Source organism: Uranotaenia lowii, chromosome 1 (genome assembly GCF_029784155.1).
Source record: "Uranotaenia lowii strain MFRU-FL chromosome 1, ASM2978415v1, whole genome shotgun sequence".
NCBI lineage: Eukaryota > Metazoa > Arthropoda > Insecta > Diptera > Culicidae > Uranotaenia > Uranotaenia lowii.
In genome coordinates this window covers 152,716,499-152,742,126 of record NC_073691.1, presented here as the reverse complement: position 1 = coordinate 152,742,126, position 25,628 = coordinate 152,716,499, and the positions used below count along the sequence as shown (strand labels likewise).

At 34.6% G+C, this 25,628-nt stretch overlaps 1 protein-coding gene across 1 annotated transcript in view; it reads left to right on the top strand.

The window, feature by feature from the left end:
- The window catches only part of LOC129738039 (E3 ubiquitin-protein ligase RNF19B-like), a 133,181-nt gene extending 114,792 nt beyond the window's left edge, over positions 1-18,389 (top strand). The window contains exons 4-5 of the mRNA XM_055729213.1: positions 17,905-18,186; positions 18,259-18,389. Of these exons, the coding sequence (XP_055585188.1) occupies positions 17,905-18,186; positions 18,259-18,389 (413 nt within the window). The remainder of the gene's footprint in view (positions 1-17,904; positions 18,187-18,258) is intronic.
- The last annotated feature ends 7,239 nt before the right edge of the window (positions 18,390-25,628 follow it).

The window sequence follows — 25,628 nt, the reverse complement described above, 5'->3', positions numbered from 1 at the left end:
TCTTTTTAAAATTCATTGAAATCAAGTTTTTCATAAGAAAAACATAGTTTCACCGTCTCCAGGCCCAATATTCCAATTGAAAGCGGCAAAATATTCAGAGCTTGAAACTTTAAGCTTTAGATCCTTCGATTGAAAATTTAAAAACGTTTCTTTAATATTAAATAATGTTTTTTAATCGATCATGATTTTTAATTTATTTAAAAAAAAAAATCGAATGATGATTCGAAGTAGCTTTTTATTTGTATTACCATTTGTGCTTTCAGTATTTACAACAAAATTTGGAATTCATTATTTTTATTTTACCCGGTTCTTATTGATCGTTTCCCAATATGTAATTTGTCAGTAAAATTGAACATGTTGTATTCTAAGTACATAGAATTATTGTTTTGAGCTTCAGAACTTTTTTAGCCTTTTATTTTAATAACTGGAAGAATTTTAATACACAAAAGGGTTCTATCTTTGACTTTGATCACAGACAGACTTGAAATGAATTAAAATATTTTATAAAAAAAAAATCAATTATCATTTATTGAATAAATTTTTCTAAGTTCAAAATGGTTTTTTTTTCCTAATAAAGAGTTTCAAATCGTAATTAACTAGACTTAAAATTAGACGTAAAATTTGAAAACTAGACTGCTTATTTAGAATTTATTTTCAAGCAACTTCTAGTTCAGAATAAGGAACATCATTTTGAATAATTTATCAATGACTTACCAGAAATACCATTGATTTGAAACATTCGTTTTGATTTGTGTTGAAAATTTTGAGTTATTTTTTCAGTAAAATTTATAATTTTTTAGTTTGATCATTGATGCTATTTTTGGCTAAATTTGAATTTCACCACAGATCACAGATTTTTTTAAATTATCACAGAATTCACAGATTTTCTAAATTTTGTACCGATTTTCAAATTTCTTTGCCCCTTTCAACTTTTTATTTCTCACTCCAATTTACGAAAATATGAAAACAGGGTAATGTAATTTGATTTGTTTCCTTTGAAACTGTAAAATTTTGTTTTTAATGTTTCACAATAAACTTCATAAAAATAGCGTCACAGAAAACCATCATAGAATTTTTGGTTCAAATCACAGAATTCGAGATTTTTTTATTGTAAAACACAGAATTTTTTTTCGGCAACCTTGATTTAAAGGTGTCTTTTCCAGAACGATTTCAAGAAAAAAAAAACTCGGCATCTCTGAACATTTGCAATAAAATAAAGGAGACTCTTGGTGGTTTATTTGAGATAAAGACTTCCAAATAATTAACTGAGATGCCCCTCAATCTGGCCCCCTGTTCCAAATCTTGGCCGTTACCGAATTAATCGCTCAAGAGTTTGGTGAACAGTTGGGTGTGTCAATTTACACTTGAATTTCAAAAACCCTGTATGTTGTCTCATAAGTTTCCTTTTTGGTCAAAACGAACGAAAGAATTTTTGCAGAATGAAATTTGAAATTTTGTTTGGAAAAAACGCGAAAATTTGCTCAGAGAATGTCACTTTTTTGGTTTTCCTTGAATATTCTGTTCGCACGAAATGTAAATGAAATTCCAATTAATGGAGCTTAACAGGAAAATTCTAAGGCTACAACTTTGCCGAAGAAATTTTTGCACATTAAATCATCCGGAAAATTCAAATAAGCTTGAAATGAAGTTGGTCTTTGATTTTTGGTTTTGACTATACTTAAGCTTCATTTTTCGCTTACATGACAAGCAGTTAAGCATTTCGTTAAAAAAAATTATAAACATTTCAAAATAAAAATCTGAATTCATTGAAAACATTTTTTACGATTTTTTTATAAGTTGAAACTCATTGCGCTAATTCAGGACTGGATGGATCACTTCCCATTTTTATTTTGCTATTTCTGGCAGCAACAACCATCGACAAAAGTTGTGGGCGGTGAAAAATTAAAGAATATGAAATTTCCATACAAAGCTTGCAGTGGTCTAATGTTCATATTTGTTCTTAATCAAAATGTGAAGTAAAAAAGACGGCTCCATCTAATTTACGTTTATTTTTTGCGAAATCACGGCATTTCATCAGAACATTTCAATGCTATAAAATCAACAACTGTCTTTTTAAATAGCAATATTCCTGAAAATTCAACGGATTGTGAGTGAAAAAAATGCTAGTTTTGAAGCGTTATCCTAAATATTTTGTCACTACTCTTACCGCTTTGCCGTCTTAAAAAAAGTTGTAGGCAGAAAATTTTCCAATAAACTCCATATATTGGAATTTTAACAAACTGTTAATCTTTAACACAAATCAAATTAGATCAAAATGCTTCTAATTTTACTCTATTTAAACCAGGAATGTCTGGCATGAACTGGCCTTTCGCAAGCCGTATACGGTTGACGGGACATCAAATAGACGTAATCAGAAACAATTATTGGTTTCTTCAGCAATTTTTAATTTTCTAAAAACATTCGATTTTCACCCTACTCGGAAAAAGGGGTAACTTGCAGAAAATTTGGTTTTCGATCAAAAATCTAATCAAATCGTTGGAAAATTTGTAATTATAAATGTGTGATGCCTTAAAGGCCATAGCGCATAAAAACACCAATTGGAGTAATTTTTGGTTTCGTTCCCACTTGATTAAGCAATTTTAAGTCAATAAAACTGTTACATTGTGCTGCATACATTCAATGGTAAAAAGGACCATAAAATCTACTTGCTGAAATTTATTTTTTTAGTTGGTTTTAATCACCGCACTTTCTAGTGGTCTTCTTTAATTGATATTTTTCTGCTGTTTTTTTTTGTGTTTCGGCTTACTTAATTTCAGCCATCTTCAGAAAAAAAAACTTGTTTTGCGGCGTGCTTTCTTTACGGCCGTCGTTCGATATTTGTATCGTGAAAAACGCGTCAAAACAAGTTTTCTTGAGATGGCTAAAAATAAATGTTTGGATGGATGAAATTTTTATATTAACGAACGCGGAACGCTAAATAATTGTGTACCAGCATATGGAAACGAGATTTATGAGGTCTTATTTTGATTTGCATTTTGTGGCATTTTACCATAGACAGGTAACTTAATATAAAAATATATTTTTTTAAGTTTGTGATTGTCCGAAAAATATTTATATACCAACAGTGCCGCCGCAGCCCGTGACTTAGAGGATAAGCTTCAAGTCTTCTAAGCCAGCCGGCATAAGATCGAATCTCGGTAGTACACTTTCTGTGGGTTGGTGGTTTTAGCATTTGTAAGATGCTAGCCATCATATCCTTGAAAGATGTACAAACTGGCGATTGTCCAAAAATATATATGTACACACACAAACAGCATTAGTATAGGATAATATATACAGGATGATATACAGGATGATATACAGGATGATATACAGGATGTTAACATGTCTGATTTTTTTATATGTGGATTTTTTTTAAATTGTTAAGTCTTTACCTGGACATGTTAATCACCAAATAGAATTTTGGCATGCGTACTTAGGGCTCCCTTTTCCTATGGTAGTTCTGGGATGTAACGTTTCAAAGACATTGAATTATTGAATTTAGGTGCTTTTTTTTACTTATGTCTTTAAAACGAACACAAACAAATACAGGATCTCAATGAAACTTCATGTTTCCTTGAAGAGATTTCTTTTTCTTAACTCGAAGCGTACATCTTTCGAGGATATGATGGCTAGCATCTTACAAATGCTAAAACCACCAACCCACAGAAAGTGTACTATGTATGCCGTGACCGGGATTCGATCTCATGCCCGCTGGCTTAGAAGACTTGAAGGCTATCCTCTACGCCATAGGCGGCGGTTTATTTGGGGGTGCTGAATCCAAAAATGCAATCAGTTTTCGTTCTACAAGATCTAGATTTTCAGAAAAAGGGAATATTGATCTATAAATTCAAAACTTCCCAAGTACACTTTCGTAAATTGTTAGTGAAAGTTTTGTATGTTGAATGAGTTTCTTGAAAAAATCAACGGTAGATTTTGATTCCTAAAAATATTCCATGCAAAAATCGTACCTCCACCTGAAATTTTTATCAGGTAACCCTTTTTGAAGATTTGTTTTTATGAATTGGTTATCCAAATTTCCAAATTTAAACAATTTTTACCAAAACAAAGAAAAAAAAATAAAAAAATCAGAATAACTAACCTTAGAGGATTGCACGTGTCTCAGGAATTCAAATTGATCGTTTCAATTTACTTTTATTTTTCAACTAGCTGACCCGGTGTGCTTTGCTACACCTTTCCAAATCAAATGATATTTCCAGAAATTATTAAAAATTTTATTTTTTGTTGGCTCATTATAACATAATTCAAAATTAACCATGAGTGCTGCAGCTGGAGTTTTGAATTGCAATACAAAGATGACTTAAACTAATTTTTAGAATTTTGATCTATAAATTTGTGCTAAAGTTCCGATAATTTAATCTTTTTTTTTTAAGCCCTGAAATATGAGGGTCTCAAATCAATCGTACGCAAAAAAATCTAACTTATAAAAAATGGTTGTTTTTGGTTGATATGTTCTAAATTTATGCTAAAAAACTGATAAGAGACCCCTCTGTCCTTCCCATCACCCCCTGTTGAATGGAGGTCGTGGTGTTCAATAATCATACCCATATTTTTCCTAACCAAGAATCCTCTTATCTATTATATAAAATTCTCGTGTAACGGTGTTTGTAGTACTACTCCTCCGAAATGACCCAAACGATTCGACTGAAATTATTTTTATAATATTCTGTAGCCATGCGAATCGGTTTATATCGAATAAAAACAACAGAAAGTCGCATCAGTTTTCCTTAATAATTAAATTTGTAGTTTTTTGAATGAAATAAAAGTCATGGCTTCCGTATTTTCGAGAAATTTTTTCCTTTGGGCGGTTTGTTTTTCGTCTCCAAGGTCGAGGCGTCGCGAGCAGACGTCGTTAGAAGATAGTAACCATGGCATAGCATACTGATCAGTGAGAATATTTTGGCGCGTATTTCTCAACAAAGCATATTTTCAATGCAAGTGGTGGCGATATGAAGCCTTGATGTAATTTGTTTTGTTCTTGATTCCTAGCTCATTTCTACAGCACATGGTTATGAAAGACGCCTAGATGTGACTCGGGTTGACATTTTGCTGATCGAATAAAACATATAATATTTGTTTTGCCAAAATCTGAAATTGAAAAGTCAGGCATCCATTTTTAGAGATTTTCATTTCTTCGAGGGGTTTGTTTTTCATCTCCATGGGCGAGGCGTCGCTAGCAAACGTCGTTGCAAGATAATAGTAACCAAAGCATACTGTTCATTGATCGCTGGAAAAATTAAAAATTAGGCGCCTATTTCTCAACCAAGTACATAACTATATTTCTTATGCACGTGGGGGCGATATGCAACCTAGATGTGTTTTTTGTTGCTTATTTGTACACAGCACATGGTAATAAATGACGCCTATGTGACACGGTTTGATATTTTATCGATCGAATCAAAACCATATAAACGATTTCAAATATTAAAACCATTTTTAATTCGTGTTAATTAAGTAGTAAATTGTTGTCCAAAAAATATGAATTTGGTAAAGATAAATATGAAATTATGTTTGACACTTTGCGGACTTTTGAAAATAAGAAATTGGGAAGCTTTACATTCAATTTCGTATAATTCAATACGCCTATAACGCTAGACAACGCTAACTGAACAAGAGTCTATTCTATTCTATTTTGTTTATTCAAACAGGATTTTAACCAACTTGGTCATTCGATCTCTCAACAAGAGTCTGTTCTTTGAAGTAGATTAGATAGGATTGAAGTTTTAAAAGGCCGAATGAACTATTTGATTTTTTCGCAAACGTAAATTGAAGTTATCAATAAAATAATCTACTTTTTAATAACAAAAAGTGATGACAGGAATTTTCCGGAAATATTTTCAATTAAGAAAGTAGACTAGAACAAGTGCAAACTATCCAATTTTACAAAAAATGTATACATTATTCCTTAATCTAAAAATTGTTTGGCCCAAAAAAAAATTGATTAAATAAACTTAACTCTTTTTTTAAAATCATTCACCAAAAAACTGTTAACACGTTTACTGTTTGTTTACACACAATTCAAGTACTTAACACGAAAAGTGTATTTTTGTTTTACATATTTTGATCATATAGAAAAGACTTTTGATTCACTTTTTTTGTTGAAAAGTTTTTTTTCGTTTTTATGATGAACTTTTAATATGACCTGAAAGTGTTAAAAATAATATTTATTCCTGTAATTTCTTAGGTGGAATAAGTGAAAACGCGCTATTTAGCTATGAAACATCTACAATTTAAAAATTTCATCTCCAAAATGGCCAGAAAGGATATACCAAGTGCTGAATCTGAAGCGGATATTAAAAATAATTATAAAGGTCTTTGTAAATCAAGGTCTTTTGGTTGAACAGCATTCAGTGAAATTGAAGTACCAAGCATTAATTTATTCTATTTAAACTTAGGATTTTTTCAGAGAATATAAAAGTTGAACTGTGGTGATATTCGTTAGGATTTGACCGGTGTTTCATTTTAGAAAATTAAGATTTACAGTAAAAAAGACACGTAATTTTTATTAAGGTTTTGTTTATATGATCATTTCCAGGATACAAAATGAACTCATGAAACCATCGAAGCCTGAGCAGATTATTTCTTTTCGATCTATTAAATTTTAAAAAAATCTGCTTTTCAATTAAATGTTATTAAATCTAAAAAATATAACATAATCCTAAATGAAATCGCAGATCACCACCAACAATGTTTAGGAAATTTTGAAATCAGAACTGCTTCAATTAAAATCTTTAAAATAATGGGTGAATATATCTAAACATATGTTTTCCTATTTTCAAAACCAATCGTTTCTTTGATTCATTGAGTTAAAGTTCAAAGGAATTAATTAGCATTTTTTTGGTTGAATAAAAAAAAGGAATTTGCAATACACAAAATCGTCAGATTTATCAGATTTAATGCCATGACAAGTGCTGTTTTTGAACATTTTAAGTTGAAATGTGTAAAGTCTATGACTTAAGTATCAGGCGAATCTTTTTGGAAATGCTTTTGGTGAAAATATGGATTTTAATTCAAACTGCTTCGAAGGATGAGGATGGTGAATAAAAAGCTGTTTGAAAATGGTTAGTAAAAAATCTTTTCTTATGTTTTTTATTTCTTCGGCTCTAAAAAAATACATCATCCAAAGCTAATCGGGAGCTGAAAGCGCTGCGTTAGGCAAAATATTCGGCAAATACTCCAAAAATTGTCCCGATATTAAAAACAATATAACAAAACGAAATAATACAGCAAATGAAACATACATATTATCAACATGCAGTTATTTATTGAACAAGTTACAAAAATTGGATTTTAAAAGACCCGTTGAGTTTAAATTCTTTGGTTTAATTTTGATAGAACTGAGCGGGTCGATTCGAGTAAAGGAAAAGAAGGGAAATGTAAAGAAAACTAGGAAAAATTGAAAATGGCCGCCAAGTTGAACATGGTAAGACGAAGTTTACCGGGTCTGCTAGTCTATATATATAAAAATGAATGTTTGTCTGTCTGTCTGTTCCCTATAGACTCGGAAACTACTGAACCGATCATCGTCAAAATTGGCATCTGAGGGTTTTTGAGGCCGGGGATGGTTTCTGTAGTAGTCAAAACTCCATCCGACTTAAGAGAAGGGGGGCTTCCATACAAAATTTGTAGTTTTTCGAAACAAATTAAAGTCATGACATCCATTTTCTTGAGATTTTTTTTTCCTTTGGGCGGTTTGTTTTTCGTCTCTATGGTCGAGGCGTCGCGAGCCAAAGGAAAGTAACCCAGGCATAGCATACTGATCAGTAGGAATATTTTGGCGCGTATTTCTCAACCAAGCATATTTTCTTTGAGGGGTTTGTTTTTCGTCTCCATGGGCGAACAAACGTCGTCGCAAGAGGATAGTAACCAAAGCACACTGTTCATTGATTGTTGGAAAATTTAACAATAAGGCGCCTGTTTCTCAAACACGTGGGGGCGATATGCAACCTAGATGTGTTTTTTCTTGCTTATTTGATTTGTACACAGCACGTGGTAATAAATGACGCCTAGATGTGACACGGATTGGTATTTTATCAATCGAATCAAAACCAATTGAAAGATTTGCCAAAATGCTTCAATATTTAGTTTGTGTTAATGTAGGCAGCATTCGACTTTTCATTCAAGGAACATTAGAACATGTTCAAACGTTCAACTTTTTCTGTTAAAAAAAAATTAAAAATTATGTTTTCTTCTAGAAATTGTTACTTCGGCCCAAATACACAACTGAAACGAATTTAGAAATGAAAATGGGAGCTTTTTATTTTAAATAATTCTGAAAAAAAACCATCGTACTTTTTGCTTACATACCAATTCAAGTACGTACTTAACATGAAAAGTGTTTTTGTGTTACATGGCTGCATGAAAGAGACTATTGATCCGCTTCGTTTTTGAAAAGTGAGACTTTAGTTAGAACTGATATTCAACTGGACGCAAAATTTTTAAAAGAAATTTTTAGTTTACCCTTAAAGTGTTAAAAACAATATTCCCTTCTGTCAACTTACACGGTGGGGCAAGGGCAAACGTCGAACTTTTAAGAAATTCATTTTCAAAATGATTCAATATGTTGGAAAGACCAGAAGGGGTATTCCGAATGTTGAAAGTGCAGCGGATATTGAACAGCATTCGTTAAAAGTGGAGTAACCAACATAAATTTATATTGCAGGAATACTGCAGATCGATCAGTGGAACATGATAGAACAAAAAACAGGAATTCGTATTAAATCCATTTTAAAGCCATTACTCTGACGCATCTGTAAATAAGATTTGCATTGACACTTGCCCCAATATACGAGACAAATGTAAACTCAGAAATTTGTTTTTGCCAACATTTTTGAATATTTGACTTTCAAAGAGAAAATAAAAAAAAAACGCTGAGAATTTATTTAGTGATGCAACTGGTATTTTTTTTAAATATTTATATGTTTACCGTAGTAAATTTATTTAAAAAAAAAAGAAATTTGCACTGTATTTAAAACATAACAAATTTAATATCTTTTTCAATACCATGATAAGTGCTGTTTGGGTATCGAGCCGGTTAAATTTGCCTACCTTCTTCAAGCAGTGGGGGACAAAATTGAAAAAGATGGGAGAGCTCCCATGTAAATTTAAGATAAAGAGCTTTTCAAAGAAGGGACCATATTTAAAAAGGTTTTTTTGGGTACAGAGTACATCAGACAAAAGAGTAGATCAAGTTGCAGTAAATAATATATACCATCTTTGAATTGCAATTCAGAACTGCAGCTGCAGCTCTAAATTCAAAGTTGTTGGTTCTGAAGTATGATGAGGTTTGATTTAAAAAAATGCTCTCTAAAATCTAAATTTGAATAAATTTTTATAAATTACATTTATTTCCGGAAGGTGTAGCAAAGCACAACGGGTCAGCTAGTCTATATATATAAAAATGAATTTCTGTCTGTCTGTCTGTCTGTCTGTCTGTCTGTCTGTCTGTTCCCTATAGACTCGGAAACCATTGAGCCGATTTGCGTGAAACTTGGCAGGTGGGGGTATTGGAGGCCGGGGAAGGTTTCTATTATGGTTTAAGACCCCTCCCTCTTTCATGAAGGGAGGGAGGGGCCTAACAAACAAAAGACATTTTTTTCCATAACTCGAGAACCAATCAAGTAAATGGTATCAAATTTGGCATGGGGTGGTATTTGGGAACGAGGAATATTTCTAGGATTATTAGGTACCCCTCCTTCTTCTCAGTGAGGTGATAGGAAGGGGGGAGGGGGGCTATCTTATAATTTTTTATATAACTCGAAAACTAATCAAGATATTGGAACCAAATTTGGCATGGGAAGGTATTTGGATACAAAAAATATTTCAATGATTATTTGAGACCCCTCCCTCTTTCCATTAGAAAGGGGGAGGGGGCCTATTTCATATTTTTTTACATAATTCAAAAACTAATAAAGCAAATGGAGACAAATTTGCCATGGGAAGGTATTTGGATACGAAATATATTTCTATGATTTTTTGAGACCCCTCCCTCTTTCCAATAGGGAGATATCAAGGGGGGAGGGGGCCTCTTTTATATTTTGACATAACACAAAAACTAATCAAGCAAATGGAACTAAACTTGGCATGGGCGGGTATTTGGGAACGTGAGATGTTCTAATGATTGTTTGAGACCCCTTCCTTCTTCCAGCGGGGAGAAAGGAAGGAGGGAGGGGAGTTTCATACAATTTTTTCAGCATAACTACATCAAATGGAACCTAATTTGGCATGGAACGAAATTTGTGTACGAGAAATGCTTCTATGAATATTTGGTATCCCTCACTCCTTCAAAGAGGTGGATGAAAAGGGGAGGGGGAAGGGTCTCCCTTACAATTTTGAGTATAACTGGGGAGCTGCTCAAGCAAATGGAACCATATTTGGCGTGTGAGGGTATTTGGATACGAGAAATGTTTCTATGATAAATTGAAGCCCCATTTTTTTTTTTTTTCAGCGGAACGATATAAAGGGGGAAACGAGGGCTTTCATACAAATTTTTTGCATAATCGAGAATTAATCGAGCGAATGAAACCAAATTTGGCATCAAAAAGTACTTGAGTACGAAAAATACTTTTATGAATGTTAAATTCTCACCCCTCCATTCAATGGGGAGAATGGAAGGGGGATGGTACTCTCTTTCAAGTTTATGCATATCTCAAGAATTTACTACGCAAATAAAACTAAATTTGACATGGGATGGTATTTCAATACGATAGATATTGCTATGTGAAACAATTCCTTTCTTGCTGAAGGAGAATAGAACTGGGAACATAGGAAGAGAAGAGGAAAACTTACGTTTAACTTTTATTTTTACAAAATCTGAGAAATGTGCAAAACTTAACATGGAAAATGATTCTGATGTGATTCTTTGATTATTTGACACACCCTCCTCCTTCCAGTGAGTATGTATCTACATAGGTAAAGGGAGATAAGCCTAATGAAATTTTGAACAACAAAGCAACGAAACAAATATGACATAGAAAGGTATTTGGATACGAGATACATTTCCACGATAGTTATAGATCCTTACGATTTACAATGTAGAGAGTAAAAGAAAGGAGGGGGCTCCATATAAATTTTGTTGTAAAGCTCAAAAACTTATCAGCTAATAGAACTTTATTTGATATAAGAGGATTCTTGGTTAGGAAAAATATGGGTATGATTATTGAACACCACGACCTCCATTCAACAGGGGGTGATGGGAAGGACAGAGGGGTCTCTTATCAGTTTTTTAGCATAAATTTAGAACATATCAACCAAAAACAACCATTTTTTATAAGTTAGATTTTTTTGCGTACGATTGATTTGAGACCCTCATATTTCAGGGCTTAAAAAAAAAGATTAAATTATCGGAACTTTAGCACAAATTTATAGATCAAAATTCAGAAAATTAGTTTAAGTCATCTTTGTATTGCAATTCAAAACTCCAGCTGCAGCACTCATGGTTAATTTTGAATTATGTTATAATGAGCCAACAAAAAATAAAATTTTTAATAATTTCTGGAAATATCATTTGATTTGGAAAGGTGTAGCAAAGCACACCGGGTCAGCTAGTATCAAATAAAGTTCTATTAGCTGATAAGTTTTTGAGCTTTACAACAAAATTTATATGGAGCCCCCTCCTTTCTTTTACTCTCTACATTGTAAATCGTAAGGATCTATAACTATCGTGGAAATGTATCTCGTATCCAAATACCTTTCTATGTCATATTTGTTTCGTTGCTTTGTTGTTCAAAATTTCATTAGGCTTATCTCCCTTTACCTATGTACATACTCACTGGAAGGAGGAGGGTGTGTCAAATAATCAAAGAATCACATCAGAATCATTTTCCATGTTAAGTTTTGCACATTTCTCAGATTTTGTAAAAATAAAAGTTAAACGTAAGTTTTCCTCTTCTCTTCCTATGTTCCCAGTTCTATTCTCCTTCAGCAAGAAAGGAATTGTTTCACATAGCAATATCTATCGTATTGAAATACCATCCCATGTCAAATTTAGTTTTATTTGCGTAGTAAATTCTTGAGATATGCATAAACTTGAAAGAGAGTACCATCCCCCTTCCATTCTCCCCATTGAATGGAGGGGTGAGAATTTAACATTCATAAAAGTATTTTTCGTACTCAAGTACTTTTTGATGCCAAATTTGGTTTCATTCGCTCGATTAATTCTCGATTATGCAAAAAATTTGTATGAAAGCCCTCGTTTCCCCCTTTATATCGTTCCGCTGAAAAAAAAAAATGGGGCTTCAATTTATCATAGAAACATTTCTCGTATCCAAATACCCTCACACGCCAAATATGGTTCCATTTGCTTGAGCAGCTCCCCAGTTATACTCAAAATTGTAAGGGAGACCCTTCCCCCTCCCCTTTTCATCCACCTCTTTGAAGGAGTGAGGGATACCAAATATTCATAGAAGCATTTCTCGTACACAAATTTCGTTCCATGCCAAATTAGGTTCCATTTGATGTAGTTATGCTGAAAAAATTGTATGAAACTCCCCTCCCTCCTTCCTTTCTCCCCGCTGGAAGAAGGAAGGGGTCTCAAACAATCATTAGAACATCTCACGTTCCCAAATACCCGCCCATGCCAAGTTTAGTTCCATTTGCTTGATTAGTTTTTGTGTTATGTCAAAATATAAAAGAGGCCCCCTCCCCCCTTGATATCTCCCTATTGGAAAGAGGGAGGGGTCTCAAAAAATCATAGAAATATATTTCGTATCCAAGTACCTTCCCATGGCAAATTTGTCTCCATTTGCTTTATTAGTTTTTGAATTATGTAAAAAAATATGAAATAGGCCCCCTCCCCCTTTCTAATGGAAAGAGGGAGGGGTCTCAAATAATCATTGAAATATTTTTTGTATCCAAATACCTTCCCATGCCAAATTTGGTTCCAATATCTTGATTAGTTTTCGAGTTATATAAAAAATTATAAGATAGCCCCCCTCCCCCCTTCCTATCACCTCACTGAGAAGAAGGAGGGGTACCTAATAATCCTAGAAATATTCCTCGTTCCCAAATACCACCCCATGCCAAATTTGATACCATTTACTTGATTGGTTCTCGAGTTATGGAAAAAAATGTCTTTTGTTTGATAGGCCCCTCCCTCCCTTCATGAAAGAGGGAGGGGTCTTAAACCATAATAGAAACCTTCCCCGGCCTCCAATACCCCCACCTGCCAAGTTTCACGCAAATCGGCTCAATGGTTTCCGAGTCTATAGGGAACAGACAGACAGACAGACAGACAGACAGACAGAAATTCATTTTTATATATATAGATGTAAATTAATCTTACAAACTAAACTGTCCGTCTAAGTCCAGATAGTTAAAGTTTTAAGCTACATATGTCCTATTTAGTAAATCAAAACTCTTGGAGCGCAGTTGTGTAAAATCTGCTAAAAGATGCCGGAAATTCGAACGAAACCAAACAAGCCAAATATACTACTCCTGGCTACCGAAAGCACAATTGAGAGATGCCTAATTAAACCATACTAGACTTCACCCGCAGTCAGGTGAATGCACTTTGAATCAATATTTATTGCGTTTTTAAATATGCGAAGAGCTGTTTTAAAAGATGATTTTTACCTTTTTGGGGTACCTTAATTTTTTGGACGCAATTCAAAGCAAGTTTGAGAAACAAATCAATTTATGTTCTAATTAATAATTATCAATTGAACAATTTGAAACAAATTTAGAATATCGTGCAATTTCAACAAGCAAAAATAGGGTGGTGCTATATATTTTTTGTATTTATTCCACTATGACTGTGCACCAACTAAGCCTATCGCGATAACGGTCGACTCAGCTCACATTTGTTCAGGTCATTGCGATAATCGTGATCGCGAGAATTGGATAACTAATTAACCAGCTAATGTGGGCACTTAGTTCGGCTCCAGCGATTGTTTTCCATCGACTGGGTATAGTAAGTATTGACGGTTGTCACATTAACTGAGCAACTTTCAGCGCTTATCTTTCGTGCATGGTAAAGCGTTCTAAACTGTTGTAATTTTTAATGGATGGATAAATCTTGTTTTACGATACTGGTTAAAGAATATGTTTAACGCTTAAATGCTATCGGCGTGAGCAACTCACTTGATCCGGTGCAAATGTCGAATTGTACATCACGATCGCTTGACAAAAGCAAAACAATATGAAATCCACGTCAAAGCTGACGTTTATCTCAACACCAAATGATTGAGAAATCATCCTATCGGGTAACGATGAACACTTTTAACCTTCATTAGGTATTTTATTTGAAAAATTTCTTAAACATTCATCTAACGGAATACAAGCAATAGCAAACTCCTAGAAAATAAATAAGGTGAATACGTGCACCCATGGTATACGCTTTTACTTTTTAATTACTAAAACATTCTATGATGAGTTATCATATTATATGTTGAAAATATCTAGCCGAAAGTCCTTAGGCGAAAGGCTGATCGACCGAAGGTCATTCGGCCAATGGACGTTGAACCGAATGAGTTATCAGGCCGAATGGGTATATGACCAAACGTTATCCAGCCGAAAACTGTTCGGCTAAACGGGCGCAAAGCCGAAAGTTGGCGGGTCGAATGAATTTTAGGCCAAATGGTCACTAGGTTGAATGAACGTTAGGCCGAATGGATGCTAGGGCTATCAATCTTCATCGCTCGACTGTCGTTAGGCCGAAAGGACGTTATGCCGATCGGGTGCTAGTCTGAAAAATTTGAATTCTTTAGGAACAAGACGGGAATCTCTTCTGTCAGCCGAAACATTTCCTGATCTAACAATTCCAATGACAGATGTGCGACGTAAAATGTAAACGCTTGACGAATCCAAAGGATATGGCCCAGATGGAATCCCGAACTCACTCCTTAAAAAATGTGTGAATGCACTCGTAGATCCCTTACTGTTTCTTTTTACTGCCTCGATTCAGGAAGGACTTTTTCCGCAATTCTGGAAGATTTCACATGCCCTTACACATGAGCGGTTCTCGGGATCTCCGTCGAAAACTATCGTGGTGTAGCAATCCTTTCAGCCATACCCAAGCTACCAGATGTACCCGTGGATAGAAACAAAAATTTCAGATGTTCAACATGGCTTCCTTAAAAGGCGCTCAATCGTGACGAATTTAACGGAGCTTGTCTTAGGATGGAAGATGGAAGGTCTAGTCGATGCACCGTCGTACACCGACATGTCCAAAGGCTTCGATGTGATCAACATAGACGCTCCTCTGTCGGCGCTGTGCAAAAGTTGAGTTGGACTCAGAGCAAAACTTATCGAAGCACATAGAAAAAGTTGTAGCAAAGGCTAATTCAATGTTTGGAATGGTTAGCAGAATTTGTCACGAGTTGAGTAATCCCTATACGATTGTAGCAATTTACGTCGGATTTGTTCGGACCGCAAAATAGACCGTCAGTATTGTTTGTCGTCCATACTATAAAATTCATAACAACAGAATAGGGGGAGTTCAAAAGAAGTTCCTGAGATACGCCTTGAGAAATCTTAGATGGCAAGCAAAAATGCCGGAGTATCGAGTGTATCGGAGAATTGACGCACTATTTTTAAAAGATCTGACCAGTGGAAGATATTATTCATCGTATTTAACATCTCAAATATGAGGCCCTTTTAGCCAAAGGGGTATAAGTGCATAAAAGTTTATTTCGAGAACACGCTTTAAAGTTGTTGTGTTAGGCCATTTTCCATATATTTTTCGAAAATTAGTATTTTGCTTTCGAACGTAAAAGTATGTAAATAAAATTCGAAAAATCAGAAAAAATCACCAAATAAAGTTTGAAATATGAAGAATCGCTTAGCATCATTAACTCAAAGTCGATCATTTTGTCACTTATAATCCTCTCTTTGGCTCTGAAGGCCGCAGTAGTTTGCGTAGCGAAGGGCTCATTTAGCTAATCGGATTCAAAATTATGCTAGGAATGAGCCAATGTACCAAATAATGACACTTTATAATACCAACGTTGATACTTTAAAATTATATATAGCCAGACAGAGAATAAAATAAAATTAGAAGTAGGCAGTGTTAATTCATATTCATTATTCGTGTTGTTCGTAATATTAATTATACTCTAGAATAGCACAAAAGCTGAAGCCTAGGATCTAAATAAATAAATTAAGGCCGAATGGGTACTTGGTCTAACGACCATTTTACCTAAAATCCTTTCGGCTTACAGTCCAATCGTCCTAGCGTCCATTCGGTCCAATAACTTTCGGCCAAATAACTACTTGCGCCTATGGGCTATTCCATTTAAAATTCAATCTACCAAAAACCTTTTCAGCTTTTTTGGTAGAGACCACTGCGACCAGTTGTTAAATCCTAACTGTAACCTTAAGTTCCCTCAGTTCACACTTCACACATATGAGATCCTAAGTTTGCCGCAGCCCGTGGCATAGAGGGCAGCTTTCAATTCTTCTAAGCCAGCAGGTATGAGATCGAATTCCGGTCACGGCATACTATAGTACACTTTCTGGGGGTTGGTGGTTTTTGCATTTGTAAGATGCTGACCATCATATCCTCGAATGATGTATGCTTAGATTTAAGAAAAAAGGAATCTCTTCGAGTAAACTGCAAGTTTCATTGAGATCCTGTATGTGTTTGTGTTCGTTTTTTAAAGTGCCACCTTATGTTCCCTCCATATCTATGTACTCAAGCGTACCAACTTCTAAAAGTGGCGGCTAGCATGCTTGAAATGTTGAAACCGCCAATCTTTAGAAGAAGTACTATGTTATTCGATCTCATTACCTTTGGTTCAGAAGACTTACGCTCTTACCTCTACGTCAAAGCCGCTGCTATCTTTTCAGTTTACTGTCTTTTCAGCCTCTAGTCGGCCTACCATCCATTCGGTACATCGTCCATTCGTTCTAATGGCCATTCGGTCTAACAATTTTCGGCCAAAACACCTTTGACCGTTTTTCTTATTCGTCTAAACATCACTTTCATTTCAGCTTTAGAAGAACTTTCAAAAATGATGAGAAGGAAAATATTTCAATACTTCAAAATAAAACTCCTACAATCCAGCTGGCTTGTTTTAGTTAATTGGGTACTCGAACAATCAACAAGTGGTTTGCATAGAATAAGCAAACCAAATAAATATCGACATAACTAGATAAATTTTCGTGCCCTATGATCTCTGTCACGTTTGGAAAGGAAGTTCTTATATAGAATAAATGTAAAGTACCACACAGAAAGATTAACTTCATAGTGATTCTTCTGTCAACCTTGGGACACATGAAGTGCCATTTTGAACTAAATGAATTTGAAGCATGATGATGACGTTGAGTGCTACCCTAAAGAAATCTATAATTTCTGTAGTTATAACCGAAAATACAGTTAAAACCTCTATGAATTATCAGTAATTTTATTGAAAAATATTTCAAATTCATTTACTTTCTCATGTCGCTGGTAGTTTAATTGAAATATTAGCCATTTTCATCAGGCTACCCAATTTTTAGGTATATAAAAAAGTCTTAATAATCGACTCAATAATTTTCACCGAATATTCCATCTTTAAATGCCTTTGTATAATAAAAAAAATCTGGGTGTCCTATACCTTTTTAAAAATGAGTTAAAAGATTCATAAAAAAAGTAGGGCGTTTTAAAATAATTCAATTCTCGCTTATGTGTAAAGGAATATTTTTTCGGCACCTCATGCATTTCATTTTTTGAAAGCCTTTCCTTTTTCACTAATTAACAAGCAAAGTCATGTAAAAAATATACAAAAAAAATGTTTTAGAAATGCACCGAAGCACAGTTCTATTTTTCATAGCAATTCTAGCTTATTAGGTAATTCTCTCCAGTTCTGAAACTCGAAACATAACAACAATTTTTACTAAGTGTCACTTACCATTTTCATTTAGATAGTATAAATAACGTTTGTTGTTTTCTTTTTTTACGAACAGAGGACGACATCAAACCGTGCCCCCGCTGCCAGGTCTTGATCGTCAAGATGGACGACGGCTCCTGCAACCATATGGTTTGCGCCATCTGTGGATCCGAATTTTGCTGGCTGTGTATGAAGGAAATCAGCGATCTGCACTACCTGAGCCCCTCGGGCTGCACCTTCTGGGGCAAAAAGCCCTGGTCCCGGAAGAAGAAGCTCCTCTGGCAGCTGGGGACCCTGGTGGGTGCGCCCCTCGGAATCGCCCTGGTTGCCGGGATTGCGGTGCCTGCCATGATCATCGGTAGGTTACTTTTAACTTAAATTCGATAACTTATCGGTTTATGGCTAATTGTTTTCCATTTACGCATTTTAGGAATCCCGGTCTGGGTCGGACGAAAAATCCACACCAAATACAAGGCAGCCGGGAAGCACAAACGGAATATGGCGGTGCTTGGCGGTGTAACGGCATCGGTGAGTACAACTCCATTATGGGAACAGTTTTAATTGGCCAGATTTAGTGCCGGCGGCAGGTTTGAATTGTTTTGGGAGGGAATAATTCACAAACGGGGAAATTTCCCGGTTCATTCCGCGATGAACGTGGAAACTTGTGGAGAAATGTTATGATCTCAACAAAAAAATTTCACACCGTGCGGTTAACTAGTTTTTGACAGCTTGCGTACTTATTTTACACAGCAGTTTTTTCGAAGAAATCTTTTTTGTTGTCTAGGTGAGATCGAGAATGATGATTTGATATGGCTTTATTGTATGGTTTGATACAATTGGCAAGATGCAATTTTTTTTAGTACTTTCTGTTTTTTTCCTGATTAGATTTTCTGTTGTCCATTTTGATCTGGTGATGTTGATAGAACTTGAGTTCAACTTTTGCTGTAGTTAACTGATTCAAATTGCGAGTGCAAGTACCGATTTAAGTATTGCTGGAAACCAGAAAAATTTTGCTGGTTTTTGTCCCGCTGACTTTCCGGCAAAATTTCCAGCAATTTAAATAGCTGAAAATAAGCAAACGTTAATGCTGGTTTCCAGAAATTCAAATAGCTGGAAAATCGGCAATCCAGATTGCTGAAAGCCAGAACTTTCTTTCTAAACAACCGGCTGTATTTAGTACCAAATTTATATTTCAATTCTAAATTAAATATTGATTACTGCCTGTGCATATAATGAGCAATGAAAAAGAATTTGTTTCTTTCATTTTCAAATTATGTTTGTATTTATTTCCAAGAACTGATTTTTTAATTTTTCAACACCGGCTCTGGAGTGGCAGCTTTGTGCCAAAGGGCTGATCATTCGCCACCTGAGAAAATAAAATAAAAACTCACGCTTGACTTATGTCTGGTTGCTAGAACATAGAGGAAAATAAAAATAATTATATTAATCTAACCAAAATTCGTAAAAAAGAGTATCACCTTGCTTCAGCGTACGAAAACAAACAAACTCCAATGTGACAACTCGATTGCTGATTTTCCAGCAAACTAGATCAATTGCTGGAAAGTCTAGCAATTTGAAAACCGATTGCTGATTTTTCAGCAAAAATGACAAGAACACAACCGATTGCTGAAAAATCCAGCAATTCGAAAATCGATTGTTGGTTTCCAGCAAAAAATTTGGATTGCTGAACATTTCCAGCACTTTTTTTTGCTGGAAATCGAGGCAAAAATTCACTGTGTACCTATATTTATATGACCTGGAGCTTATAATTAGTGCTACCGTTTTAAGCTTTCAATGTTGGCATAAGAGGCCCCATTTTAATAATTTATCGCAGTATGGAAGTTTCTTTTTTGCGTAACCACAATATTTAGGGTGACATTCACGTTCGCAACTCAGAAAGAGCTTGCACCAAAATAAGACATCGCCCAAGTAACATTCAAAGTTTTATAACAGGCTGCTAGATAAAATTTTAGTTTTATAACGAGCTTGAGGAGTCCAATAAAACAATCGGTGTTATCCTCAGGCAGGGAAGCAAATTTGGGGTTGTTAGGCTCTTTTCCACCCTTTTCTCCAACAGATACAAAACTTTGTCCGTAATCCGGTTTCGTTTTTCCGTATTTGGTTCTTACTCTGGCCCGCCGGAGATTATTCACATTTCTAGACGAGCGATGAGACGTCATTCTTTCGAAGTGTATGTTATGGTGGGATTCGTTGCTTGTCAAGAGTTTGTGGTAAACATAACAAGTTCTTGGATACCGTGTCTAGCAAAAATTGAGTTCTTAATGTCAGCTAAACAGCTAAAATATTTTCATCCTGGGCTAACTTGAAGGCAGTCTTAAGGACGTATCCTACATCTGTTTTCAATTTTTCAATATTTCACCTTTTTATGGGATGAATAAACCTAAGAGGCTTAAAATCCCAAATAAAACAACAAAACAAACAAACAAACACCTTCTACTCGCACGAAAAATAACGCGATTCGTCACTAACGAAATAAGTCTGTAAACTGATTGGTCGTTAAATTTCGGTTCCCATCAAACTCTCTTCTTTCAAAAATCTACAGTCTTTCTTTCGAATTTGAACGAACGCTCTCAAAAACCAGAAGTTCCCGAGTACATGAACAGGAACTTGCCTTCTCATATACAGTATTGAAAATGATAAAACAAACAGCAGGGAATTAATTAATTCGAATAATTAAATTAAACAAATAAACAAACAAAATAAACAAATTGAGCAAATGTTGGTATTGTTTTTCAATGGATGGAGAAAAAAAATCAAGAGTTTGGGTTGATTTTGGAAATAATTTCGATATCGATTTTAGTAAACACACTAACTTTTGGCTACCCCTTAACGAATACTTTTGATCCGTTATTCAATAAGATTGGGAGAACTCCTTTTAAAGGATAAAGCCGCTGTACTCTTAAGGGGTACTAAGCTGGATAACGCTTGTAGCGGATCAAAATTACCCCTTATTTCAAACGCTTGTAACTGATGAAAATTACCCCTAATTTCAGCAGCTGCTTATGGGAAATATGTTTTCTGGACAATAAGTTGAAACTAAATGTTGTGTTTCATTTTGTTTATTCAAGTTCCAATTATTTCAGGGATTGGATAAATTTTCTATTTTATTGATTTGTTTTTCATTTCCTCCGTTTCCTTGCTTTAATACTATATAAGGTGAATCCTGCAACAAAATAAAAGATTAGATTAAGAATATAGAATCACTAAACTTACCACCAATGTAAGTCCACCGCGGTTCATGTTGAATCCTTTTGGTTTTCGTCTGATTAGTTTGCTGCTGAAATACATGAATAAATAAAAATTCTGAACGAATACAATTTAAATTATCAACAAAACATTTACCACAACCTCTCTCATCGTGCTAAATCCATCACTTTGGATATAACGCATCTAAAACTACCCCTTTCGAAGAGAATCGAGCTCTTTGAAATAAGAGATAATATTGATTCAACAAAATGACCTGTTATTTGACTGATCGTGGCTCAATACTACGCCTTTAAGGGGTAACCAAAAGTTAGTGCGAAAGGCGAAGCTTTATAAGCGCCCAGAAAAATATTATTTTGTTTTCTCAGAAACTCAAACACAAATCATCCATCTGACAAGTGAGTAGGTTCAAAATGCAGGTCTTCGAACGTACTTTTTCACCCATCTGATAACTCGATATTTTATTATTCGTTTCATTTAAATCTATGTTAATTTCAATTAACTGCAATCCAGCTTTGAGAATTCAAGATATTTTTGTAAATTTTTATTTTTCGGCATATCGGTGGAAATGGATTTACTTGGAGAAAGAAGATCAGAATTAAAAATTGATAAAGATGGATAGAAAAGTTAGGAGAAAATTTACAGATGTTGAAAAGAGCGAAAGAGCATTTTCGCGAGGAAACTTATTAACGTACACCATATTTTACCCCGCAACATTTCAAATTTCCGAAGATTGATTGACTGGAAAGTACAGCTAAGCAGGGCAAAACTGATGCCAGGGTGTTTTTAGCGGGACAAGTTGAAAATCCAAAAGGAATATGTGTGTGTGTGATAATAAGCTAATCTTAATCGTTGACAATATTCTCATCAATTTTATTTCCCGCAAAAATAGCAAGGAAATTTGTCGGTTGTTATTTGAGCATTTTCGCCGGATCTGATGAGCTCTCAATGGCTGCCAAAAGAACACAAACGATCCAAAGCATTAGCAGATGTAGAAAAGTGTTAATTCGTAGTAAAATTCAAATCCTAATTTTGTCTATAGCCGACATATGTTTTTGGGTGAAATACTCCTGTGTGTAGCGGTTCAGATATTTTGCGCACGATTTGACCACCGTATACTGTTCATTTTACCAGTGGGCACCTTTTTAACCTTGCAGAAGTTTAGTCAGGCCTGTTTATTAGTCAGCTAGACGAACCAATCAAAAAAAAAATATCTTTTTTATCACTTCCCCTATAGAAATTTTCGAATTGCGCTTGATAAAACCTCTCATATTCCTTCTTTATGAAATCAATCATCTTCATTTTCATTTATTAAAATTTTAGCTCATTATTAGATTCTCTAGGACTCCTCAACGATTTACCATATGAACTTTGGTCGAATAGTTGATTTCACTTGACTAACAGATTGTCACCAAATTTTTCACACTTATTATTTTACTAGGTAGCTTCACTAAAAGTGGTGACCATAAATGAGTCTCTGGAGCCACCATTAGCCATCCATCTAAGGGCTTCGGATAAAACGAATGATGCATTTGGATGAAGTTCGTCCACTTCCAGCCATCATGGAAAGAGTTTGACTGGTGCAGAAGGCGAAGCTGATTATTAGAAAGCAGCGGTTGTACAGAGGTTCTAATTTACAGATTACTATCTCTACTTGAGTTCAACTAAGTAGATCTAAGCCATGAACTATTGACCGTAGGAACCAGCCATTTTGTCCCTACGACAAGTCCAATCCTTGTGTGATCAACTTATCACAAATTACCGCTCTTCTGGCTGATTTTGTATTTATAAGAATCTCCCGGTTCTGCAGAATACAGCGGGTTACGCAGTGTTTCAGCAGAAAATTCGTTTATCCAATTTCTCTCCTTTAAGAACGATTTTTATAAACGTTTACTACCCCGTTTGAGAATCAACAGAGGAAGATTAGTGGTCCGAATGATTAGTACAGTTAGTGTAGTTTCAGGCAGGATCTCAATACTTCGTTCAATAAACTACTGAACGACTCCATAAGAAGTTTTGGCCAAAACTATTCTCCAGTGTTTTTTTTTTCAATTTTTAATAATATTCTACTACGTTAAAGATAAAGTAATACCAAAATTTCTATTTTGCCGCGATCAATACGTCTAACTAGCATTTGAATGTGATTTTGGCAACCTTCTGGATCAAAACACAATTCGCAAAAAAAATGGTTCACAGTTTTGGCTCCATTTTCACAACTACTGGACCGATTTACATCACAAATACCATTTTGGAATCGTCTTAATAACAACTGTGTTGTTATCATGTTTGGGGGAATCGTAAAATTCAAGATAAATACAAAATGGTCTAATAATAAGGTTGGTTTTTAGCAAAAACTCGATTTACAGTAAAAAATTTCTTTTTAGGCTCCCTGTGGCTGGATTTGCATTTTATTTTTATTCTTTCTATTATTCTAAAGATGCCCTGAGATGATATAAAGCCAAAAGAGTCACTTTTGTATCCATGAACATAAATTTTCCCAAAGCACCCGAATAAAGACCCTGAGCTATTTTGAAGCGAGAAATCTTAAAGAGGTAAATTTCGGGGCAGAAATGTCAAAAATCTTGGTTTGCGGATAGAAGTAGCTGCTTCCAGATTTTGCGCAAAATATTTTGGGTAGAGTTGAGCCTAATATACGATTGTACAAATATAGTATTGAACCTAAATCAAGTAAAAATACGTAAATGAAATAAAGATCCCAAATTGCTTAAAGCTTATTGTCTGAAAGTAAGAAAAAAAAATAGGTCAATAGGGTAGTCTTTTCTACAACGTTTTCACTGTGATGTAGTTTGATGTGGGACACCCTTTAAGAGCCTAGTGTAGAGCGTGGTAAATCGAGTTAAAATCTTCACTTTGTGATAATAAAGCTTTTTAAGAGCTCTAGAAGTATTTTGAATTTATTTGTTTGAACGTGGTAACTCCAAGAAACAATATTACTTTTTGGCTGTCCAGATAAGAAATCGTTTTTTGTTATTATATTCCACAGCTGTATTCGAAATGTATTAATCGTTGCCAAAATTGTATTCAGGAACCAATTTAAAAAAATATATTCAATTTCCCTGTTCAAAATTTTTTAAAGCATTTCGGGTTCAATGATTCAAGGTGGATGTGAGTAGTCAATCAAGCTGAGCTAAGAACGATTTTTATCTGCTTATACTTGACATCCGTTTGGCTTCGACAATTGCATCTTCCGGAAGATCACAACTAAGATCTGTGGCTGTTAGCGAAGACGTTACCTATAAGACCTCGTTTTTATCGTCTTTACGCAGTTGTCTTCGTTTGTCCTGAACTTCTCTTATTTAACTATGAAGAGCGCTCTAGCGGTTTTTCATCTACCAGTATTCATGGTCAGATTTGGACAATATGAGCGTAGGATTTCCTGTCCTTCTGATATGGGATGATTTAGACATACCTCTCTTAAACAGCTAACAACTTTTTTGCCTAATAAGATACGAAGATACGGTCTTCGACAAAGTTGTTCAGCGGAAAATTTCCTTGAGAAAATTTATAAATTGGCACCATAACCATAAGCTGGCTCGGTTCCACAGAAGAAACAAAAATAATGTTGATTTTTCAGAGAAAAATATTCAAATTTCCCATACAAACAAAAAAGTTCAAATTTACTCATGTTACTTAAAAATTTTGCAAAAAAATTATGGATGAGTTTTGAACCAAAACGAAACTAATTAGACCCCAGGGTTTGAGAAATTCGAAAATGACCCCAAATCGCCTCAGTCTAATCCAGTGGTTTTCAAAGTGGTCCCTACCGCCCCCTTGGGGGCGTTGAGAGCTTGCAAGGGGGCGGTGAGCTCAATTTTGAAATTTGGGGGGCGTTGTAAGGGCTCAGGGGGGCGGTGAAGTCGTAACTCACATTTTTACAAATCACCAAACAACATAGATTTGAAATATCAACGAAAAAGTTCGATGCAAAACAATGAAATAACGTCAGGTTCAAGACTCAAATATCTATAATTTCAATTTTGATCCAGTATCTCAATATTTTCTTTTTCTTAAAAATGTGTCTAAAAGATTCTTTTTAAATTATAAAAGATTTTGTAAACGCTTTACATGTTGATCTGGTTTTGTAAGAGTATTTTGAGTTATATTCAAAAAGATTAATTTTAGATGGCAATGCAAGATTATCTTCAAGATGTATTGTTTACAAAAATATGCTTAGCAGAAAAAACGTTTTAAAAAAGTCTGCGTAAAATGGCGTCATCTGTGATTTAGTGATACATTTTTTTGGAAAGAAAATATGAAAGATTATTCAAGGTAAGAGAATTTTTATTTTAGGTGCTTATAATTCATTCATAAATCAATTGTGCCAAATGCCATCGATAGACTTTTAATCTTTTCGCTAATCCCTAACATTTTCGGAATTCAGTTATTAGAATCATATTTAAACTCTTAAAGCTCCGTGAATGCTGCATAACATTGAACAGGACTCAAACTCAGATATCAAGAAATAATGCTATTTTTTGCGTTATTTTTCCGGCTTGTCAGTAATTGATTGGTATTCATTCCAAGTTAACGATGAAAATAGAATTTTGACTACTT